This window comes from Halichoerus grypus, chromosome 7, assembly GCF_964656455.1.
Source record: "Halichoerus grypus chromosome 7, mHalGry1.hap1.1, whole genome shotgun sequence".
In the NCBI taxonomy this organism is placed as follows: Eukaryota; Metazoa; Chordata; class Mammalia; order Carnivora; family Phocidae; genus Halichoerus; species Halichoerus grypus.
In genome coordinates, this window is record NC_135718.1 from 14,425,064 (window position 1) to 14,446,404 (window position 21,341).

A 21,341-nucleotide genomic window follows, 5' to 3' on the forward strand; every position below is an offset into this window, starting at 1 on the left:
TACAAAATAAAGGATCGTGAATAGAGAGAAATGGGATGGGGTGATACTTTTTTATATACTGGAGGTCAGGGAGGATCCTCTCCAGTAGCCATTACTAAACTTTTTGGTCTCATGACTTTTCCATCTTTAGGACTTCACAGTCTTAAAAAATTATTGAAGACATTTTTGTTTGATTGTTTTTGTAAGCTAGACCTATCAATATTTTCTGTATCAAATATATTAAAACAGAAATTTTAAGAAACATTTAATTCATTAAGAATAACAGTAAATTCATTGCATGTTTAAAAATATATATTTACGAAAAAATAGTATTCCCCCCCCACAAAAAATAGTAAGAAGAGTTGCATTTACATTTTTTTGCAAATATTTTTAATGTCTGGCTTAATAGAAGACAACTGGATTCTCACATCTGCTTCTTTACTCAATCTTTTTCAATACGTTTTTTGTTTGAAGTATAGGCAGAAAATCTGGCCTCACACAATATATTTTAATACCCTTTTCAAATGATTGTGGGTATGCTTGATACTGCACCCAAACTAAACCAATGACAGTTCCTTAAAGGTTAGTTGCAATGTGGAATCTGAAACTATTTCAGTGAACTTTTCACCTTCTGTTACAATAAAACCTATTGGTCTATGGTGCTTTCAGAGGATCTTTTATCCATGCATGGTTTCGTAACATTATGTGCTGCTCATTCAGGAACTATCGCTTCACTGAACTATTCAGATCCTCCAAACGTTAATACATTTCACAATATGATACTAAAAAATAACATTCATTAATGTCATCAACAAATTCATCAGAAAAATCTTTAAGTATTGGGAAAAATACTGTCAAGTTTATAGTGACAGATACGAGTCTTCCAAAATTCTAACTTTTGTTTGAAAGGTTGAATCTTATCATTGTCAAAATATTACTACTACTATCAGTTGTTTGCCTTTAAATGTCAGGGTCACTTCATTTTTGAGAAAATTTTGCCAAGTATTCAAGTTTAAATAACTACAGCCTGTCAGTTGTTCAAGTAAAAATGGTGTTCTAGAAAAAAAAAAGTCAGTTCATTTTGTAACTCAATCACATAAGTACTCTCCCTTGAGACAATCATTGTATTCTGGAACACAGAAGTACTTTATGTGAACTTCCCATTTCATCACATGCAGTATTAAAAACTCATACACACAATGGTCAACTTCAAAACAACCAAGGCATATAGTGAAACTGGTGGGTTTTGTTTTTTACTGTGGGTTTATGGCAGTGAAGAATGCAATGACTACTAGTACAGTTGGATGCTACTGCCTTGATTTGTGCGAAGGCACCAGAAGTTTTACTCTTCATTGCCTTTACTTACATCAATGTGCATGCAAGCACAGTGAAAATAGCGAATAATGCCTTTGCATCATTAAGAAAATAGTTCACAGACCTTCTGAAAGAGTCTTGGGGATGCCTATGGGTGCAGATCACTCTTTAAAAACTATAGCTCTCAAGTGGCAACTGCAACCTCAGGTAACCAACCACCAAGATTTGCATGTCTTGACGTAAAGGCTCACATTCCAGTGGAATGGCTGGCCACCCTGCTGAAAGAGACCTAAAAGAAATGAGTGTGCACAAAACACCCCTAGCTGAGGGAAGAAGCATTTCAGGCAGAGGAGACAGCAAGTGCAAAAGCCCCAAAGTCAAAGAATAGTTCGCATATTCAAGAACAACAGAACCCACTGCAAAGGCAAACACCCTGAGAAAAATAGACCACCCCCACGAAAATGCCCAGTGCTGTACTCTAAGGACATCTGGTGCCCTCATCTATTTTTATGCTTTAATTACTCGTGACAAATATGAAAAGTTTTTCTTTATAGAACCACAGAGAAAACATCAAAAGTTATTACAAACTTTTTTTAGAAAGGAGAACATCAAGAATTTTGAGTTTACAGTTAAGTTTATACACTTGAAGCTGTTTGATGCCAATTCTCAAATTAAGGTAGAAAGTCATTATGTAATTTATTTCCACTTATTCACAGTGCAATGTAGAAGTTGCTTAATGAATGTTTGTTGAATGAATAATTATTCAATGTGTGATTGGAGATATTTAGAAATGAGGAACACAGTTAATTGACTTTCTAAGAAATCACAAAAGGCAAAAAGGCAAACTTCTGAAAGGGCAATCTTTTGTGCTGTATAGTCTTAGGAGGTTAGCAAACTAAATGTAATCTCATGCTTTCTGCACACTGAGCCACAAACTTACTGTTCTTTAATTAGAGAACCCTTCTCTCCATTCCTGGAAAGGAAGCTTTTTTTTTTTTTTTTTTCTGTTGAGAACATTTCTAACATTTCAGGCTAAACAATTTACTTAGAGTAGGAAAGAGAGTAGGAAAGAAAAGGAAAGAGAAAAGAGAAAAAAAGAAGAGGGTAGGAAAGGAAAGAGAAAAGAGAAAAAAAAAGAGAAGAGAAGAAATAGGCACACTGGTGTAGATTTTATACAATTAGAAACAGTGCAGTAGATTTTCCACTTTGTGGACCCAAGCCAGAAAGTGTGCAACTTTTGTGATTTATAAGGACTTGCAAATAGAAAGGCTATCTGGCATACTGTTATAGGGTTTGCTCTAAACTGCTATTACCATGAAATATTCTTTGGATTTTCTTAAGATCATGAAAACAAAGTTGAGAAAAAGGAGTTCAATAGATGCTATATGTAATATTTTTCACTTCATTTAGAAATGTAATCATTTCAGTTCTATCAATATGAAGAGAGATCACTACTTCTCAGAGACCAGTGCCCCCCAATAAAAGAAGTGGAACCATGGACACGACCATTAATCCAGCAGCTCATCTTAAGAATAGATGTGCCAAATGGCCAATAAGCACCTGAAAAGATGTTCAGCATTAATGTCACTAAGGAACTTGAAATATAAACCAAAACCAAAGTATAAACCAAATACTGTCTCACATCCACTAAGATGGCTATAACACAAAAACAAAACAAATAAAAAAAAAACAGAAAATAACTAGTGTTGGTGAGGCTATAGAGAAATTGGAGCCCTGGGATACTGCTGGTGACAAGTAAGATGGTGCAGCTACTCTGCAAACAGTCTGGAATTTCCTCAAAAAGTTAAACCTATCCATACCATATGCCCCAGAAATTCCACTCCTGGATGGAATACCCAGGAGAATTGAAAATGTATGTTCATACAAAAACTTGTAGACAAATATTCATAGTGACATTATTCATAATAGCTAAAATGTGGAAACAACCCAATGTCTATTAACTGTTGAATGGATAAACAAATTAGGTATATCCGTACGATGGAATATTATTCAGCCATAGAAAGGAATGAAGTAGTGATACATGCTACAATATGGATGAACCTTGAAAACATGCTCAGTGAAAGAAGCCAGTCAGAAAAGGCCATCTATCATAAAATTCCACTTAAATGCAATGTCTGGAGACAGAAGTAGATTAGTGGTGACTTTGGCTGGTGGAGTTTGAGGGGGGTGGAGGGGAACTGCTATGGGCATAGGGTTTCTTTTTGGGGCGATGAAGATGTTCTGTAATTAGTGATGGCTGTGTAACTTTTTGAATAGACTAAAAAACACTGCTTTGTAACTTTCAAAATGTATCTTTATTTTTAAAAGTCACATAACAGCTATGTCCCCACCCCCAGCTTAAGAAATTAAACATTATGTGTACAGCTCAAGTGACCTGTATACCCTTCCCTGATTACATTTATCTTCCACCCCCCATCAGAGATAATCACTACTTGATGTTGCTACTTACCATTCCATGCATGTCATTATAGTTCACTATATATTTATAATCCCTCATAGATGTTTTGTGTGTTTTTAAATGGTATATACTTATGTACCTTCTATAGGTTACTTTTTTATCACAATACTATGTTTTAGAGATTTGTGGATTTTTTGGGGGGGTTATTATTAAGTGGCTTTTTCACAATGACATTTAGCACTTAGAATTCTGAGGTCATACTCCCAGATTTAGCAATCTGTTAAATGTCGTTGCCTACTTTTTAAAAATCAATTCAATCTGGTGATTCCTTCAAGCATCTCAAACTATCATCGAGCTCTTGTTCAAAATAAAGGAATTTTAAGTGCATGTAATAACATAAAGGCTTCTTAAGGACTCTAACATAAAACAACTCTTGCTTGACTGAGGGGTAACTTACAAGGGAAAACCTTGCATTATATTCTTTCATATATGATAAATCATACTAAGATTAAATGATAAACATAATTAACCTTACATACTTCAACCAATGACAGGGACTCTCTACATGGTCATTCTGGCTTTAACCACTAAAATACTTGTTGTAGACACTGTGGTTGCCTCTCAAACATGTATTCCTCCTTTCTTTGGTTAACTATTAGTTTTTGGAAACTTGTACCATCCCTAGACAGCTCACCGAATTTGGACGAATTTACTACCTTTGACCACAGTTACTGGTTCAGGGATAGTCACATGTTACAATTTGTGGATATGAGATGGAAGAAGGTATCCGATGAGGATAATTTCCTTGCTTTTCAGAGAAAGCTTCTATAAACTTCCTTCTCTCTCTCTCCCTGATTTAGAAGGAGAAAGCAGTTGTTGTTACTTACTTTTAGGGGAGTTATTACTTACTTTTAGGGGAACAAAAGGACAACCAGCATTCGGCCATTCTTCTTTATTAATAAAATCCCAATTTTATTCAGAGCAGTAATGCATCCAGCTAAAAAGTATTTACATTCCCAGGCTCCATTTTCCAAGGTTGACCATGTGAAAAATTCTAATCCTTAAGATGCAGCACTAAGTCCTTAGAGAGGACTTCCCTTCCACCAAAACAATGATAAAGCCACATGAGAAGTCTTTTGATTTTTATGCTCTCCTCTTCTTCCAGCTGGAACTCAAATATGATGCCTGCAGATGGAGCAGTACTGTGACTATAAGGATGAAAGCCACAAGCTAAGGATAGTGGAATAGAAAGAATGTACTGGGGTCTTTCACGATTTCCTTGAGCAATTTTAATAAATGGCTGTGGATTTCCTACCTCCATACTTTCTGTTACATAGAAAAAAATAACCCCTTATTTGGTAAAGCCACTATGGTTACATTTTTGTTATAAGCAACCTGATGCAATTCCAACTGATATAACTGTTGAATCAAAGGTTGGGTTTTCAAATATATAAGTCAATTGTTTCTCAATATGTTTAAGTCATTTTGAACTGAATTTCTATTATTTGCAACCAAAAGCACCCTAAACTGATAGAACCTTCTAAGGAAAGGGTGGTACTTCTGACTGGTCTCAACCCTCAGCGGCTAACCTGCTACCTGACTAAAATAGATCTGTACCAATGAGTAGCCCCTATGATTACAGGGAAGCTTCTGCAAACTCATGGTGTTACCTTGCTCGCATAAGGCCACCCAACTGTAAAAGCAGAGGAACAAAGAAATAAAACATTCTTATTAATAATTTCATTAAACACCTAAGACACATACTCATCAAAATTGTTGAACTAACAAAGCTAGGTGGCTTTTAGTGAACCATGCCTTTCGTTTCCTGTCACTGTCTCCAAACTTTCCTATATCCTCATCCTTTCCTTATTCTGTTCTTTACACTCTACTACAGCAGTTAAGAGTGAGGGCTCTCGGGGGTGCCTGGGTGGCTGAGTCGGTTAAGTGTCTGCCGTCAGCTCAGGTCATGATCTCAGGGTCCTGGGATCCAGCCTGGCATCAGGCTCTCTGCTCAGTAGGGAGTCTGCTTCTCCCTCTGTCCCTCCCCCTGCTCGTGTTCTCTCTCTCTCAAATAAATAAAATCTTAAAAAAAAAAAAAAAAAAAGAGTGAGGCTCTCTAGTTAACCCCATATACGTTCAAATCTTCCATCTATTACTTGCCACTTAATGCGACCTCGTGCAAGGTACTTAATTTCTCTGAGTCTCAATTTTCTCAAATGAATAATGGAATAATTCTCAATAATTGTGAGAGTTAATTGAGCTAAGGTTTGTAAAATGCTTAGCATAAGGCCTGATATATAGTAATGATTTGGTCAATACTATTACTTTTAGGGTTTTGGTTTTTTTTTAAGATTTTATTTATTTATTTGGGAGATCAAGGGAGAGAGCATAAGCAGGGGGAGGGGCAGAAGGAGAGGGACAAGCAGACTCCCCGCTGAGCAGGGAGCCCAATGCAGGGCTGGATCCCAGGACACTGGGATCATGACCTGAGCCAAAGGCAGACGCTTAACTGACTCAGCCACCCAGGTGCCCCTTACTTTCAGTTTTTACAACAGAAGAGGTATCTCTCCTCTTGTCGAAGGCTAGTTCTTACCTTAGGCTCTGGATCCCACCCATCCTCCTTCCACCTCCTCAGGGACTTTTAACTCTTGATTATATTTTCTCTCTAGTCTTTGTCTTCAACCTCTCTCTATAGGCCCCTTCCCACTAATATGCATAACAATGATGATGATAATGATAATGATGATACAGGAGATGATGGGATTTGAAGCATAGCTAGAAGTATCCTTTTTCAGGAGGAAGGACATCTCATTCAAGAAAACAGGAAGAAAGGGGAGATGGGTCTTCACACAGGCAGGTTTGAAGATCGGCAGGTGGGAAAATAAAAAATTTCCTGGTGGATGTTTTCTATTTTCTCTGAAACAAAAGGCAAAATTACCTCCTGAGAGTTAAGTAGTTCAGAAGAGAGGATAAAATGTAGAAGAGTGAAGGTTGAAATAGTCATTACAGAGAGTAAGGAATGTAGTAGAATTTCCAGGCAATGTAGAAGTCTCAGTTGAAGCTGAGGCTCACGTTAGTGAATACTGGATCCAATCTCCCCTGGAACTGCCTGAGTGCTGACATAGTAGCAGGTAATTGGTTCACTTGGAGTTGGAGTCTTGCCAGGGAAGTGAAAAAAAAGGAGAGAGGAGTCAGGAGGAAGAGTGGAATGACCAACGGTGAAATCTAAGAATAAAGAGGGAAATGAATACATAGGCAAGTTAATAATGGAGAAAGACAGAAATGGACTCAAGATCCAGATGAAATAAGAGAAGAGTGGGACCTGGGACCAGGTACCAATTCTAAGAGCAAGGGAGAGTACCCAGTGAATTAGTAGGATAACAGAAAAGAGAAATGGGTAAATGATGGTAGAACATAGCATGAGCTACCATAAGGAGGGAGAGAAATGTTCTGGAAGTAGCATTGGGGAATGAAGAAAACATCCACCAAACCTCTAGCAAGTACTTTGAGTATAAAAGAAAAGTCCTCTGGGGCGCCTGGGTGGCTCTGTTGTTAGGCGTCTGCCTTTGGCTCAGGTCATGATCCCAGGGTCCTGGGATCAAGCCCCACATGGGGCTCCTTGCTCAGCAGGAAGCCTGCTTCTCCCTCTCCCGCTCCCCCTGCTTGTGTTCCCTCTCTCGCTGTGTCTCTCTCTGTCAAATAAATAAATCAAATCTTATAAATAAATAAATAAATAAATAAATAAATAAATAAAAAGTCCTCTGTAGAATGGACTCCAGACTCAATAATATGATTGGCTATGGAACTGTACATATGATCAAAGTGAATGTAAGAGACAATATACCAAAATTCTACACTACAATTTTTTAAAAATCAGCTGTACATGTTTAGGACAGGAGGGATTTTGCTTAAAAGACTTTCATGTAAAAAAGTCAGAGACAGGGCAAACAACTAAGTGTAACTACCCCCAAAAGTGTCCTGGTCACAATTAATGAACCTATATATAGGAATGTGTAAAATTGTGATAAACAGAATTTCCATGTTATTTTCTAAAATTGGGATTAAATAATTCACATGTACTGCTATTTAAACAATGTTTGAGCGAAGAAATAATGTCCTTTTGTTTTTAAGTAACTTTTAATTAATAAAATTAAAGATGGATATAAATTTTTCTTGATGCAACTTTTACAAAAAGAAAAATCTCCATAACAAAACTCCATTTCAATATTATATATGATAATAATTTGTGATTTTGTTCTTTCCCTAATTAGGTAATAGAGTACGAACAGATACGACTTTGTCTGCTGGTCTGGGAGGGTTCCTAACTAGGAGGGTCCCTAACTGGGAGGGTTTTTATCAACTAAAAAAAAAAAAAAAAAGGAATGTGCACATTTTGAAGTAAAAGAAGCCACCTTAAGTTACTTGTTTATTTCAATATAATGAATTTTTTAAAAAAAATTCATGCCATATTATTTTATTATTGTTATAATGTTTACATAATAAGGTAAAATTGGGAGAAGAAAAATTAAACAAAATAGCTTTCTTCCATTTACTTTCTTTTGAGACAGTATGGTATTATGTTAGGTTTTATATAATATGTTTTTACAGATTAAATGCCCAAATTTTAACTATATACTATTTTTAAAATAAAAACTTTTAGATGCTTAGAAGAAACTACAAATGTTCTGTGAGTTCTTAATTTTGGATTTGCTCTGTCATCAATACTATAAAGCCTTTCCTTGACTATCAGAAGCTTTGGGTATTTGGGTAAGCATTAATGCAAATCCAGGGCATGTTCTTGTCTTTCTGTTTTCATATTACCAAACCTAACCAGCCATACTGTAGCTCTCCAATGCACAAAGTACTCATACTATATAATCTGAGACTTTTGCAACCATGTATTTTAAAGGACTCATCGAGCCCTGAAAGGCAAATGCTATCATTCAAGTTCTAATTACATGCTACCTGGGTTTTACAGAACAGAAAAAAAATGAGTACTGTACTTCCTAAATACATTTTTTGAACACAAGCAACTTCCAAAGTAAATGCCCCAAATATTATCTGAATGTATCACTGTACAAATAGCTCAAGCACTGGCCTATTCAAATTATGTTCTAGTTTCTCCCAATGCTGCTTCCACTTGATAAATTGGTCAATAAATGCCAAGTCAAATATTCAAGTAAATATATTTTCATTGTTATTGGCAGACATATAATTAACTCTGAGAATAAAAGATACAAGAAATCAATTTATGATTACTTCTTCAGTTGTTCCCATTAGTCATTTACATTATAATTGTGGTCCCACTTTAAAAATCTTTATCCATACACATACACACCATTTTGACCATATTATAAATCAAATTATTTCAATTACAAATTAGTATTGTATGAACTGTGAACCTCATATGTTAATTTTATTAGTAAGATACCATGTATATGAGCTGATCAAAAAACAACGCACATTTAAGAGCCTATATTAATTAGTAATTTCAGCAGATGTTTCTAAACAATGTTAAGGACTTGCTCTGTCTTTTCTCAAGTATAAATATTTGAGTCAACATTTTTTATGTATGTGTATTTAGCAACAAATTACATTTCCATTTTCAACAAAACAGGCTGCTAAAAAAGAAAATAGTACAAAGAGTAAACCTATTTTTTTTTCAAAGAAGACATATAAAGAGCAAATTTTTTTTTAACATTTGTTATCTGTCAGGTCAATATCTTCACCAATCCGGGAAAAATACATTTTGTATAAAAACTTACATAAGTGACCTTTTAAAAACTGCCCTAAACTAACTGCAAAAGCTTCAGATACATTATTATATGTGGATTTCGTGAAGAAAAAAATCTAAGATGAGCTCAAGAAATCTGTTTTAATAAAATATGTTGTCATTACTCAATTGTTACTTTCATTATGGTAGCCTAATTGTTTTTAATTATATATCATGGGCAAGTCATTTAACCTCTGTGTTTCCTCACCCATAAAAGGAGATTAATAATGGTGCCTCATCACAGGATTCCTGGCAGGGTTAAAGGACTTAATATGGGTGAAGCATTTAGAATAGTGCCCGGCATACAGTAAGTGCTCAGTGAGTGTCAGCTAAGCATTACCTAATTGTATGTTTTGCCTATTACTTCTATTAGCTTCCAGTTACCAATCCTTAAAGTATCTCAATTCTTTTTAAAGAAAAAGAAAGCTACATCATGACGTTCTTAATGCTCTGCCCTTCCCATCAGTTTATAGTGTTAGCAGCTACTTTATCTGCTACTCACAAGCAAAACAGGACCTAGGGTCTCATTGAGTAACAGTCCAAAATTCTATCTTAAAAGACAGCACCTCCCTATTATCTTACTATTAGTTCTCTTTAATTCATTCAAACACCAAAGTAAACTAGGTGCTAGGCGCTGGCTACAAGCTGTGGAAACAAAAGATGGTTAAGAAAAAAATTCCAGATGTGTTGCCCCCAAAACAGTGAGGGATACAAACACAAATGCAAGTAAGTACTCTTGTTTAATTGTAACATGGTGCCCTGAACTATAATAAAAAAAATTCTCCAAGCTGTCCGACGGTGGGCTTCACAGGTGACATTTGGGTAAGACTTGAAAGAAGAGCAGAAACTCACCAAGTAGAGAAGGGATCTATGACTACTTTTGTTCACAAAGAAAACTAGAAATTCCTCACACTAGGAAGTTAAAATAGACTTTTTTTTTTTAAAGATTTTATTTATTTATTTGACAGAGAGAGACACAGCGAGAGAGGGAACACAAGCAGGGGGAGTGGGAGAGGGAGAAGCAGGCTTCCCGCCAAGCAGGGAGCCCGATGTGGGGCTCGATCCCAGGACCCTGGGATCATGACCTGAGCCGAAGGCAGACGCTTAACAACTGAGCCACCCAGGCACCCCAAAATAGACATTTTTTTAAGCAGACATCCTCAAACAGATTTCCCATTGCACACAGCTTGCTTAGTTTATCTCTAGGTGTTGAACAAATACTTTTGAATGACTGTCGTCCCCCCTTGCCCCCTAGGCAAGGCCTTCATTAGGGCATACTTGGATGATGTTCTTAGCTCCCTTCCTCCCAGGGCTCAGAGAAATCTTCCTAAAACCACTTTTATCACACCACTCCCTGATCAAAAGCCTGGAATGGTTTCCTCCTATTCCCAGAAATCAGCTCTCTGCTCTGACTAGATTTCTCTCCCAATATGCCTTGGGCATATTTCCCTTTTGTTCATATCCTCTCTCTGCCCCAAATAACTTTTCTCCTATTACTTATTTCTGCCTTTCCAGAATTCTACCCACCCTTCAAAATCCTCCTTCAAGAAGCCATCGGATTTCCTTGCTTCTACTTAAAATAACATAACTTTTCAAATGATGCAGAAAAGAAAGATGCTAGTGAAAAAATTCTACTTCGGGATGAAAGAAATGTCCAAAATGCGGTAGAGAATTGAAAAAAAAAAAAAAACAAAAGGCAGAGACTCGTTGGAAAGTTACATTCCAATTGTTACATCACGCAGCACACTTCTTGAATTATTTACTATTCAAAACGTAGAGCCTGCACCAACTACTTATTGAACAATTATTTTTTCCAGTGACATCGGGCTTTTTTAAAAAGTTAACCATCCCGCAACATGGACAATCCATTCATTATTACTTAAACTGGTTCCTTTAGGACAAGTGCCTATTAGAATGAGTGTCCTTGCATTTGGAGTTTGAAATACTACCCAGCAATATGGCACTGCACTAACCCGCCCAGGAGTGTGCCTCCTACTTGAAGGACAACTGGTTAAATAGTAAAATATCTTCAAAAAGCCAAGTTCAAATAGATTTTTTTCAAGTGAGAATGCGCATGCTCTGCACGTCAAGCTACCTTAGATTCCAACTTGTTTTTCTCTTCGTTCAGCTCCTCGGTTGCTTTCTTCATATCTTCACGACATCTGTTTATCTCCGACCTTACTGGAATACAAATGAAATCCTTCAACATCTCTAACTTTCTGAAGTCCCCATGTCTGTGCACGTGGACAGCGGAGCCCCCTCCCTGCTCTGACCACGCCTTGGCTGCTGCCTTCGCTCTAAGCCCCCCCCTCGAGGAGACCGAGGCCGCAGAGGGCGACAGAAGCACCGACCTTCTCGGATCACGCGGCGACTCTCCTCGGCCTGATGCTCCGAGAAGATGATGTGCTGAAACAAGGACTCTAAACTCATCTCAGGCCCGGGCTCCCGCGGATCGGTTGACGCCCTTCAGGATCTGCTGGCGGAGTCCGAGGCCCCTGGAAAGCACAGGGAGGACGGAGGACCGCGCGGGGCTCTCCCCGGGATGGGCCTCCGCGCGGGGCTCTCCCTGGATGGGCCTCCGCTCAGGACGCGCGAAGCGGGGCGCCAGCCCGGCTCCCGGCCTTGGTTTCCCCGGTTCACTAGCAACAGACAACCAGACAACCGTTTATCCCCCCTCGCACCCTCTCTCTGCCCGGGACAGAAACTCTGCTTTCGTTCCCTGGCTGAACGCAGCTCCCCTCATTCGAGGACCCAGGCCCTCTCGGGGTTCCCTTCTGTGCCGGGGGCAAATAAAAATAGAGGCCGCGAGCCGTGGCGTCGGCGTCGGCCTGGGCAGCACCCCAGTGTGTGGCTGGCCTTTTCCTCTCCACCTCCTCTATTTTTAGGGAGAGGTCCTCATAATGCTCTGCCCCACAGCAAAACGCGTACTTGCTAACAATACCGTGGGCGGGAGACCTTCCTGCGGCCCGTGGCAGGTGCGTCTGCTCGGCCTCGCCGGGTGGGGACTGAACTACGGCGGCCCGTTGGGCCCAGTCTGCGTTCAGGCGCTTTGCTTTGGCCACATGGCCCCAAAGGGCTTAAGGCTTTACTTGGACTTGTGGTGATCTTTCTCCGAGGCGCAAACACCCAGCATTATAAAGAACTAAGTGCTCATGATTCTAAATATAAACTGCAACGTCTTATCCTTTGACTGTGGCAGAAAATGCTATAAATGTGCAACGTCTGACATTCCGTCTTAATCATTCTTTTGTAATCAGGGCATATCTTTTTAGTCCGCTTTAAAATTAATCATTGCCTTTTGTAATCAAGCTTCAGTAATATTAACACTTCAATATCTGCACGATGTGTGTCAGAGACCAAAGTGGTTGCTAATTAAAGCTTAAACATGAAAGGCACCTTTGGGACTTTTGCATGGGATTTTTAAATTAAAAAATAAAGCATTTTTAGTTTTAGTAGGCCAAAATTGTAAGATTATAATAAACATTTGACTTTTTTTCTGAATGTAGAATTGACACTGGCTAAACTTCAAAAAATATATATATATATATTTTTAGATTTTATTTATTTATTTGACAGAGAGAGAAAGTGGGAGAGTGAGAAGCAGGCTCCCCGCTGAGCAGGAATCCCGATGTGGGGCTCGATCCCAGGATCCTGGAATCATGACCTGATCCGAAGGCAGACGCTTAACCGACTGAGCCACTTAGGCGCCCCTAAAAAATAATTTTTAGTTAGATTGTATTAGAATTGAAAGAAAGTAAATGTGAATTCTGTCTGTCCCATCATCTGTATAAGAGTGTTAATTAATATTTCATTAATGCTGTAGTATATTGGGCTATAAGTTTTAACCTATTCCAAATTTCCACCTCAATTTCCATCAAGCCATGTATGCATAAAACTTAATTTTTGAACTGTATTTAAACTGTATTACAAAACAATACATACAGAAAAGTGTAATGCTGTAGAAAAGAATTACCCATAAACATACCATTCAGAAGCAAGTATTAATAACATTTTGGCTACTGCCTTCCAGCTAATCCTTCCCACCTTGCATTTTTCTTTTACAAGTTTGACAATATTGTGGATAATAATAATTATGATTAATATTATTTATTAAGTATATGCTGGGCACTATTCTGAACACAATGATTTTTACTATTACCTTTATAGTATTAGATGAGAAAACTGAGAGCAGGAAAGTTAAGTATCTTGCCCAAGGCAGCCTACCTTGTATATATACACCTTGTATATGGCAGAGCTAGAGCTGAAACCAAGAAATCTGAGATCAGAGGCCATGAATTTAATTTTGGATACCGCTCTGTTTTCCTTTGATTACATCATAAGCATTTTACCATTTCATTGAAAACTCTTCATGAATATACTTTTATATCTTCATAATCCTCCATCATGTGATGCATGTGTAAAACTTAGATATACTGAAATAAATTTGACTCTTTCATCCGTTCGAGGATGGAAAACAAAACTGAAATTGTGGCTTGAACCATTTTCTTTGAGCATTTGTTTGGAAGCTTATGAACTGTGCCACGGCGCTATCAAAGGAAAGGGCTTCCAGAAGATAAATTATATTACTAATTAATATCACTCCCTTCAGAATTATTTCCCGTGGACTTGCACAGGGGGCATCCTCACAAGGAGGCTGCTTTTCAAAAGCATGCTGCTCTTTAACATTCCAATTTTATTAGTTACACTCAAACTCACATTTATTATTTAACATGTTCTTTCTGTACTGAAAACTTGGCAGAGTGGAATTTAGGCAGCCTTTCGGGAGCCCAGTCGCCTCACTCACACAGGCATATGCAAGAGAGAACTGCTGGAAATTCTGGAATGGGGTTATGGGGAGAAATGGCTTCTTCATCTTCTGCAGTCTTCATATCACAGAATATTTGGGTGCTTTTAAATCCCAAGTTCAATTCTTCTCAGAGGCATCACCACTATAGACATTAGCAGGGTTTTTCCTTTTATTTGTTGAAATAAACATGATCTTGCAAGCTCACAATTCAAATTTTAAGTGGTTTTTTTGGTTTTGTTTTAGATTTTGTTTTATTTGAGAGGGAGCAGGAGCGGGGGCTCCCCTCTGAGCAAGGAGCCTGCAGTGGGGCTCCATTCCAGGACCTCAGGATCATGACCTGAGCTGAAGGCAGATGCTTAACCAACTGAGCCACCCAGGCGCCCCAAATTTTAAGTGTTTTATAATAAGGAGTAAAAGTAACATGTTAGGATATTAAAATATTATTATCATATACTAGCTTTATTCATATATTTTCTTCAGTAAGATATTTATTCTTGTAGATATACATGCTGATTACATTCTATAATATTCAGAGCAAGAGTAGCATTACTTCAATTTATGCCAAATAAAAATGGTATACGGCATGGTAAAACTAGGGCATACCATTTTTGGAAAACGGTATCTTATAAGTCTGAAAAAATGATTCATTCAACAACGGTTTAATGAGTCTCTGCTATTCATTCAACATTCACTCAACAAATATTATTGAGCATCTCCTATGTGCCATATTAGAGAAACAACAACAGGATTTAATAAAAACAGAACTACGTAAAAACTATTTTTCTTCCCCCGGATATTTCTAACCTCATTGGAGAATTATTATATTTTTCAGCATTTTGGCATCAGTATAAACGACTGCTTTCAGATGTTTCAACAGATGTTCTTCAGAAAGAAAGCCAATTATTTGCATTATGATACCCACATATGATTCTCAGATCTAAACTTTCCATCTGTACATGTTTCATTGAATTGCATACCTATGGAATATAAAAGTTAAGATCACTCATTGTCTCTCAACCTCAGACTTTTGTTCATAATAACTCTAGCACCTGGGTTATTGAGCCATTGATAATTGCTTTGCTAGAAGGCCTTACATAAGGCTATATTGCTCTTGTGATTTAAAATGCATTTCCTCTCCATTCTTAGATTGATGACTTCCCTAGGTTCTAAACCAGGCTTGCAAATACCCACTAGCCCAGGGCATATATATTGCAATGAAAAGAAGAAAAGTAATTCATTTATTTTATGTTTTTCTTAGGGCATCTGCCAAAAAGAAAAACAAAACGTAGGTTCAACCAAGTTTAACAACGATTTATTGAGTATCTACTAAGTATAAAAAAAAATCTCTGCTAGGTACTAGGGAGGATACAAAATTGAAAGGTACAAGCCCTGTCCTCCTGGAGGTCATCATCTATCAAATGGGATGTAGCATGCACAAATACTCCTAAGCAGACTGTATATGAGAGCTTCACCCTTGTGCTAGGGGAATATGGCAGAGGGAGAAAGAATAAGTCTGATGTAGGTGATCCGGGAGACTTACCAGTAGGGGATAGATATGAGCTACCTTTTCAAGGAGGGTGTAACTTCAATAGATAGCGAGTAAGGGATAAAAAAAAGCAGAAAGTTAGATGAAGCCAACATCTAGACGGTCTTTAACAATTTCATATATGTGACGGGGGACCATGTCATGTTTTCCAGCAGGTGAGTGGTCTGTCAGAGTTGCTCCTGCAGTCAATCTGTGGCAGTGGGTTTGAAGCACTAGAAAGGAAGAGAATAACAGCTAACATGTATTAATAACTTACTACATGCCATCCACTGTCTGAGACCTTGACACATCTTAATTCTCTTAACCAACCCAGTAAACTTAGAAGTTCAATGCTTTTACTTTTTTCCACATTACAATTGGAGAAGTGAGGCAGAGAGAACTAAGTAACTTGTCCATGGTCACATATGGTAGCAGAATCAGGATTTAAACCCTGATAAAATCTTAAAGCAGATCCTTAACTACTTCATTTCCTGCCTCCAAAAACTAGAGGCTGGAGAAAATAAGACTGTTTCAGCAGCTGTGTTTCATTTCAAAGCGGATACATTTCCTAAAAAAAAAAAAAAATGCTTATCATCAACAAGTTAATATCTTTTCAGAAGATATTTTTTGACTTATGGAATTTGGATTAGTAACACAATCTATGTTTAACCAATTAAAATCAAACATGATTTAAGGAAAAATAACTGAGAATGGATCATGTGTTGTAAATGCTTATTTAACCAGCTGTGTATCTAACATGTAAAACTAAAAATGAAATTTGTATACAAAGTATTATATTCAATTCCTAATATTTATATTAGTTTCCTAGAGCTGCTATAACAAAAATATCACAGCTCAGTGATTTAGAACAACAAAAGTTTAGTCTCTCACAGTTCTGGAGGCCAGAAGTCTGAAATCAAGATGTTGGCAGGGTTGGTTCCTTCTGGGCCCTCTGAGGGACAATCTGGTCTTTACCTCTTCCTAGATGCTGGTCCTTGCTGGTAATTTTTGCTGTTCCTTGATTTGTAGATGCAACACTCCAATCTCTACCTCCATTGTCCCTTGGAGTTCTTCTAGTCTGTCTCTGCCTCTTTTTCTCTTTCCTCTTCTTATAAGGACACCAGTCATATTGGATAAAAGGCCTACCATACACCAGTATGACCTCATCTTAAATAATTAACGTCTGTAATAACCCTATTTCCAAATAAGGTCACATTCTGAGCTACCAGAGATTTAGGATTTTAATGTATTTTTAGGGGGACACAAATTCAATGCATATAACAGACCTTAAAAGTTAAGTTGCAGGAACTAGTTATGATTTTTTAAAAAAAAACTTAAGTGGCTGATTTATTTCTATTACAATCAATGTATTTTCGTGTTTAGTGTTTATTTTAGACTTTAGAAAACATCTTGCACAATCCTTTTATTTCATAGATGTTAGCACGGAGGCCATGGAGGTTGATGGATTTCCCCAACATGGCACAGGCAATTGATGTCAGAGCTAGGTTTAGAACTCCTTCTTAATTCCTTCTGCTCCAATGAAAGATCTTTTTTGTTCACCAGTGGCTTTCAACTACTTCAGTTAAAAGAACTCCTCTTTTATCTTTTTTCTATATTGAACTTTCTAGCAAGAGTTTGAAGAAAGGGTAAAACAGCTGGGGTTCAGAGCTGGCCTGGGGCAATTCACCTACTATAGGAGCCCTTCCCCATTAAGGAGATTAGATAGATAGATAGATAGATAGATAGATAGATAGATAGATAAAAAGAGAGAGGTAGATAAATATAGGTACATATAGAGAAAACACACATGCATACATACATATGCATATATATATACAAATACACACATATATATGATAAAGTCATATATATAAGTATAAATACCTAAAGGTATCAATTTTATTTTCAGTCTTACACTTCCATAATAGAAATGAAAGTAAACTGTCAATTCTTAATTATTGATTGAGAAAAGCAAACTTGTTTTGGTTGTGAAATATACTGCATGAAGAAATTCCAATAACACGTTAGGAGTCATGAAATAGCAAACTCTTTGTAATTAAAAAGCTGTAGTGAAACTGGTGAACTTGGATTTTCACACTGTCAGGGTCAGGAGCCCAGCACAGGGTCCAGGAAGGCTTCCCCAGGTGCCCCGACCCAGGAGGTTAGCCTGTCAGCTCTGGAAAACAAAAATAAAACACAACCTGGAAACCACTCTTCTTCACCTTGTATAATTCATTTGTTTATTTAATAAATATTTATTGGGTGGACACTGTATGTAAGGCAAATAAGAATTTTCAATTACAAAGATGAATAAACAAGGGCCTTAAAATCTGGTTGTATCAAGTTGCAGTTTTCATGACAATAAATTTAAGTAGTTTGGGATTACACAGAAAGAATAAAAAGAGAAATTTAAGGCTTTTTTTTTTTTACCAGTTATTTGTTTTCATCATTAACACAGCCTTTGCCTACCTAATAAGTACATGGTTACTCGCAAATAAATGACTCTAGTTGTTGAATACGTTCAAATTTAAACCAACAATTAACATATTCTCTTATTACAATTTCTATGAAGATTTCTATTAATTTCAGGAAATTAGTCATAGTGACTATTTGGAAATTTGGGATACATTTTAATATTTCTATTGCTTTCTATGAATTATTCACAGCGACTCTTTGGAAAGTTTGAAAAAATGTAATGCTCATATATACATATAGGTAGATGAACCATAAATCCTTTTTCTTCTTAAAACAATTTGCTAAATTGCTCATTTATCAGGATGAAATTACTTTATGCTTCCAATGTTTGAAGTGACTTAGTGGCCTTCGTACAATAGTATTACCTTATAAAAGTCAGACACTGTCATTATTTTCCCTTCACGATGCCATAGACAGTTCAAAATGTTTTATCAGAGTTTACATGGCTCATAAACCTTATCTTTTATTTGACATTGCAAATGTGTTGATAGTGGAATATGGAAACTTTGTAAGGTGGTTAAAGGAAACAATTAATTAGCATTGAAATAAAAGAGCTCAGTAAGAAACATTTTATTTTTTTAAATTTTTTAATTTTTTTAGTAAGAAACATTTTAAACAGAAATAAGCTGATTATTTCATGGGTAATAGTAAGCAGTTGTGGAATAGAATTAAAGGGAATGCATACAGAGTGAAAGGAATTTAAATATCTGAAAACAAGTAAGGAAATATTGCAAATGTTAGAATTACTGAAGTTGTAATATACATCATCATTTGAAACTTGATGGTCTTGTAATTCCATTCCTGCTATATCTCGTTATTCTACTTATGAAACGTGTACATGAATAGGTTTCTTAAACCTTTTGATAATCTACCTTTACAATTTCCTTTTTCAAGATGTTAACACAGAGAAAAGCAGGAAAAGGCTGAGATCCTGCACTCTATTGTGCCTTAGCCTCAAGTGAATAAATGCAAAGATTGTGCACACAGGATCCAAACACTCGTAAAAAAGATTCATGGTGATATTCTTAGAAGAAATTAATAAACCCTAAGAGAACTTGTCAGAAGAATGTCCTAAAGATGATTTTATTTCGGTAATTGTTGTATTTTAAATGCTTTCATTTTCTTTTGTGATGTCTTTTATCTTACTTACAGATGCTATTACTCATAAAATATGATATTTCAGTCCAGAAGGCTGTAACTGTAAATGAGACATAATATTCTCATCTAGAAGTAGATAGGGGGATTCAAATCTCCTGCTTCCCGTTGTAAGCTGATTACTGCAGAGGTCAGAAAACTAGTTTCCACTTCCTTTAAGTGCCAGCTATGATATTTTACATAAATGATCAGACACCTTGTGTTTCCTTTTACTCGGCCCCCTGCATCTGGTTGGCAGCCTGTGTCGGTGGTTCACAAGATAACCTAGGAATTCCGTGCCTTGAGAGTGCTGAGATGACTTTAGGGTGAGGCCATGAGAAATGACCACAAACGTCATCCACAAAGTGTCCATTGCAGAAGTGCTGTGTACTGGGCTCTGCTACAACAGTGAACAAGATGAATGAGCTTTCTGCATGCATGGAGCCTGCAGGGCAACAAGCAACAAAGTATATACATTCATTAACTCAAGGCACACAGAGTAAGTTTAAGTGTAAACTATAACTGTGGGGCAAGCACCTGCTATGGACAGTATGGACAACACATTCCGGCTCTCACGAAGCCCCTATGTCAGGACAGAACTGGTGTCTGAGAATGGAGAGGACCGGTGGGATCACTGCACAAACCAGGTTGGTGAAGAGGTCAGGGCTGCATCATGCAGGACCCTGAAAGAAATGGAAGCAGTTCAGATTGTATTCAGAATGCAGGGGGAGGCCATAGGCAGATCTGTAGGAGACTGAATGCAATTTAAGAATAAGAGGGTGAACCCTAAGCACTGTTCCCTTGTGGAGATGTGACTTCACATCACTGGATGGGGTGTTGACCCAGGTCTAATGCTCAGGGTGACTGATACCTAGCTAGGTGACTTTGAGCAAGCCACAGACTCTCTTTTCCCCTGATTTCACCTGTTTTCAAATGGGGAGAGGAGAGGCAGGGTTAAAGAAAGGAGAAAATAGGAGAGATGAAGGGGGGGAACCCTCTCAATAGTTAGAGATGGAAAGTGCAGATAGCAAGTTGAGAAAACAATCAAACAACTAAGAATTTCATTTTTAAAAGCTCCTGAGAAAGAAGGAGCCATCCCAATCCACACCCTGGAAAATCCCAGTGTAGGACACATAGAAATGAGTATAGAATTCTATTAGAATCATTGCCTTGGCCACTTTGATTAAGAGTTAATATCAGGGACTTAGGGGAGAAAAATTCAAGAGTCATGCCAGAATCCACTCTACATCCATCAGATTCAGTTGTGCATAAGTGTGTACGAGCAGAAATCCATTAGTACACCCATTGTGACTGTAAAAATATTGAAATACTCCCATAGTGGTTGGTAAATAACCACCACCCCAGCCTTCCACGGCCAACTCCCACCACTGGGCGGTCCCAATTCCATGACCATCCAGATCTCCTACAACCTGGCAAAAAAGAGGTAACACTCAGCTTAACAAAGAGCCTCAAGGAGCCTGCTCAGGGTCAGTTCTGATTTCGCAGTGCCTGGGTCTATCTGTGTGTTGTCTTCTTGATGTTATAACAAATCACCACAACTTTAGTGGCTTAAAACAATACAAATTTGTTGTCTTACAGTTCTGGAGGTTATAGGTCCAAAATGGGTTTTACTGGGCAAAAATCAAAGGATCCACGGTCCTTCTGGAAGCTCTACAGGCTAATTTGTTTCCTTGCCTTTTCCGGCTTATAGAAGTTATCCGCATCCCTTGGCTCCTGCCCCTTCCTCCATCTTTAAGCCAGCACTGTAGTCCCCTAAAATCTCTCTCCTTCTCTGACATTTTTGCCACTCTCTTATAAGGATGCTTATAAGTCAAGATGCTCTCACCACCTCAAGATCCTTAACTTGATCACATCTTGAAAGTCCCTTTTGCCACATAAGGCGACATACTCACAG

General features: G+C 37.6%; 1 protein-coding gene across 4 annotated transcripts in view; it reads right to left on the reverse strand.

The window, feature by feature from the left end:
- Nucleotides 1-12,549, reverse strand: part of CCDC172 (coiled-coil domain containing 172) — a 65,841-nt gene extending 53,292 nt beyond the window's left edge. For 3 of the 4 annotated variants that reach the window (XM_078077073.1, XM_078077075.1, XM_078077072.1), the window contains exons 1-3: nucleotides 12,414-12,496; nucleotides 11,837-11,980; nucleotides 11,581-11,666 (exon numbers count right to left, since the gene is read on the reverse strand). In XM_078077073.1, the coding sequence (XP_077933199.1) occupies nucleotides 11,581-11,666; nucleotides 11,837-11,915 (165 nt within the window). In that variant the 5' untranslated portion in view covers nucleotides 11,916-11,980; nucleotides 12,414-12,496. Of the gene's footprint in view, nucleotides 1-11,580; nucleotides 11,667-11,836; nucleotides 11,981-12,413 lie in introns of all 4 variants that reach the window. The other variant, XM_078077074.1, reaches the window with a different exon arrangement.
- Nucleotides 12,550-21,341: the final 8,792 nt, after the last annotated feature.